Genomic DNA, 3336 nt, shown 5'->3' with positions numbered 1-3336 from the left:
TATTACTATTATTTCCCCCTGTTATTGCTGTTGCTGCTGTTTGTCCTTCCGTACCTGGAGGGGTAAAGGAGGAAGGCTGGGCAGGAGCGGGAGAGATGGGCAGGGCGGCCTCTGGAAGAAGGACGTGGATTAGACTCCTTGTCTCGTGGTCACTGGCTTGTGACATTCCCCGGGTCCTCCGAGAAGGGAGGAGGGGCTCCAGTCAAGCTGGAGGGGTGCGGCCCACCCAGCGACTGGTGTTTTCCTCATATTTCTCACCCCACTTCCTCCAAGAAGATAAAGAAAGGTAGTAATTGGCCACTTTCTACAAGTGTCTGAGCAGATTCTTAATGAACCCTGCGGGCAGGGAGGTGTCAAGGAGCATTCTAGCCTGGTCGGAAAGATTAGAGACGCTTTTTCAGGTGCTAAAGATTCTCTGGGTGAGGAAGTATTTATAAATATGAAATTCGACATGTCTAATTCATCACGAAGGCTAGAATATACGAGGCTTTAAAAACACAAGCTTCTAGGAAAACAACTAGAGAGTTTGCAGGTGAGGACATTTTTTACTTTCTGATTTGGGAGGGTTCTTTTCCTCCCGTCCCCTTAGCCTTTGCTGCTTGAGCGAAGGAATTACTTCTCGGGGTCTTGAATCGTTGCAGGTGGGACTTGGGCAGGCCAGGCCTTCTGGCGTAAGAGCTCCACCTCGGCCACCTGATGGGAGGGCCTTGAATCCCTACTTGCCTCCTGCAGGAAGAATTCGGCCCACCTGCCTGGGCAGATGGGCGTGGCCTGCCTCAGAGCAGGTGTCCAGGAAAGCCCCCTTGCCTCCTGCTAGCTCTGGAGGGGACTTGAGACAGGAAGGAAACTGCGACCTTCCTAGCCCCTTGGGGACTGACTGCTTCTCTGCGCTGCAGCCTGCAGCTCTCAGGGTCCACTTCACTCTGCTCCTCCAGTCTGGGGCGGGGGAGGCCCCAGCTCTCCAGCTCCGATGCTAGCGGCTCACTGAGACAGCGTGCTACTTAGGGACATGTCTGCCTTCAGAATCGGGAACAGTACCCGCTGCCCCGCCACACACACACACTAACACTCGGGGCTGCGAAGTCACTGGCGTGAGGAAAGTGGCGTCGCGTCCCCTCTTGGCGATGCGAGTAGCTGGCTGAACCTTGCACCTTTCCTGCGTCGGGCAAAAGTTCCACCTTGACTGCCTCCCTCGCTCAGGCGGTCTCTGGTCTGGCTGGATCTCTTGTCACCACCCGTACCTTGGTCAGTGACGTCTTCGCCCTCTTCCTCTCTCACGTACAGCGCAACCGCCGCAGCTGGCAGCGTCACCTCCCACCAACTCGTCCAACTTCTGCCAAGGCTCTGAGATGCCAACGATGTCGAGGCCTGCACCTGATGTCAAGGGTGGCTCCTCACCTATGAAGGAGGTAACTTTCGACGTCTTCCAGTTGGAGTCACTGACGCACGGTGTGGGGTCTTGCGGCCGGCCTTCCTAGGTGTGGTGTCTGCTGTTCCTTAGCACAGAGGAGACGACAGGGCTTCCTCTGGGGACAGTGAGCATAGCTCCTGCCTAAAACAAGGGCGTAGCGAACCCACTTGGCTTGTTGAAGGACAGCAGGGAGCAGAGGAGTAAATCACGCTGTCCGAAGGGTTCGTGTGGGGTGGGAGGAGGGACCGTGAGATCGCGCCTTATTAGAAAGCTCAGGTGGCGGGACGGAAATACAAGCAGCAAAGCCACTTGGGATGGCAGGTGCCCAGCACAAGGACTCAGCTCTGAGCTCAGCGCTCGGAGCCCTGGACGCAAAACGGTGCTCGGGCTGGGAGCCGAACTGCCCAGGGGACCTTCTTGCTGCTTCCCCCCGCCCAGCCTCAGGAGCGTGCTGGGCCGGGAGCTATGCTGTGCCTCCCTGTCTTCTAGGATGCCACCGAGGAGATGAACTCTCTGGCCTACTCGAACCTGGGCGTGAAGGATCGCAAAGCAGTAGCCACTCTGCACTACCCCGGGGCTGCCTCGAACGGCACCAAGGCTGATGGGGCTGCCAGCAGTCCCTCGGGACCTTCATCTCCTACGAGCACCTCTCCCACTAAACCCCCACCCCTAAACCTGAACCCCGCCCCTCACCTGCTGGCTAGTATGCAGCTGCAGAAACTTAACAACCAGTATCATGGGGCGGCCGCCGCCACTCCAGGCCAACCCGTCCAAGCCGCGGAGGCAGGGCCCCTTCAAAACTGGGGCTTAGGGGCTCAGGCGGGAGGGGCGGGGTCGGTCTCTCCCCCTGCCGGTGCCCAGAGCCCTGCTATCATCGATTCGGACCCGGTGGATGAGGAGGTGCTGATGTCGCTGGTGGTGGAGCTGGGACTGGACCGGGCCAACGAGCTTCCGGAGCTGTGGCTAGGGCAGAATGAGTTTGACTTCACCGCAGACTTTCCGTCTGGCTGCTGATGCCAACTGTCCCTAAAGATGGAGGAATAAAGCCACCGATTCTGTTGTAAATAAAAATAAAAGCTACTTACAGAGACATGTGCCGTCCGGAGGTGTTCTTCACTCGTCTGACACCCTCTTAGCAGGCCCGCAGTGGGGCCGTGGGTGGGCACTGCGAGGGAGCTGGGCGTGGTGGGTGGGATGGGGAGGGCTGCGGAGGGCTACGGGCACTGCGTGCCAAATTCCTGCCGCCACCTCCGCCGCCACAGCAGTTGTCTCTTGAGCCCGAGGACCTAGCCTCGTCGCCTCTAGAACGCGGGAATGCTGTCCTGTTCCATAGTGGGATGATACAGAGGCTGGTGGTGGGGAGGGGGTGCGTTCTCAGAAGAAAGACATCCAGATTCTGCCTCGGTCTCCAAGTCTAAACAGTCACCCACCCTCTCTCTAGCCCCCCAGTCCAACTGACCATTAAGGCCACCCCTTTGCGCTCTTGCCTCTGAACGACAGAACTAAGAAGGATCTTATGGCTTGGGAGCTCAGGTTTCTATGGAAAATTACAAAACCTACAGACTCCCACCATTAAACTGCGATTCTGGTGCCTTCAAGTCACTCAGTCGTTCAATCCCTCCCTCCAAGCCTGGGACACTCCGGGCTGGTCTGAGTGTCCCCTGACTGGCCCCCTGGCCCACCCTGGATGGAGACATGCTGTTTCTTTGGGCTATCCTCTGCATCTTAACAAACACAGGTCAGGGCCGGGCTTGACAAGTTTGATGGGGACATAGTGATTAGATTAACTGCTGAGGAGGCAGTGGCTTCAGAAGCATGCCAAGTGGCAAGACAGTAGCCTTATAACTATCATGGCCTTGGGGACCCGATCTAGCCCCGTCGTCATGCTTATACAACCCAAGGGTCTCTACCCACACTTCACACCC

At 57.5% G+C, this 3336-nt stretch overlaps 1 protein-coding gene across 1 annotated transcript in view; it reads left to right on the top strand.

The window, feature by feature from the left end:
* The window catches only part of CITED1 (Cbp/p300 interacting transactivator with Glu/Asp rich carboxy-terminal domain 1), a 3265-nt gene extending 756 nt beyond the window's left edge, over nt 1–2509 (top strand). The window contains exons 2-3 of the mRNA XM_025044454.1: nt 1285–1409; nt 1901–2509. Coding sequence (XP_024900222.1) covers nt 1285–1409; nt 1901–2425 — 650 coding nt within the window. The 3' untranslated portion in view covers nt 2426–2509. The remainder of the gene's footprint in view (nt 1–1284; nt 1410–1900) is intronic.
* The last annotated feature ends 827 nt before the right edge of the window (nt 2510–3336 follow it).

Source organism: Pteropus alecto, unplaced genomic scaffold (assembly GCF_000325575.1).
Source record: "Pteropus alecto unplaced genomic scaffold, ASM32557v1 scaffold312, whole genome shotgun sequence".
Lineage (NCBI taxonomy): Eukaryota > Metazoa > Chordata > Mammalia > Chiroptera > Pteropodidae > Pteropus > Pteropus alecto.
Note: the sequence above shows the minus strand (reverse complement) of the source record. Positions and strands in the feature narration are given on the sequence as shown.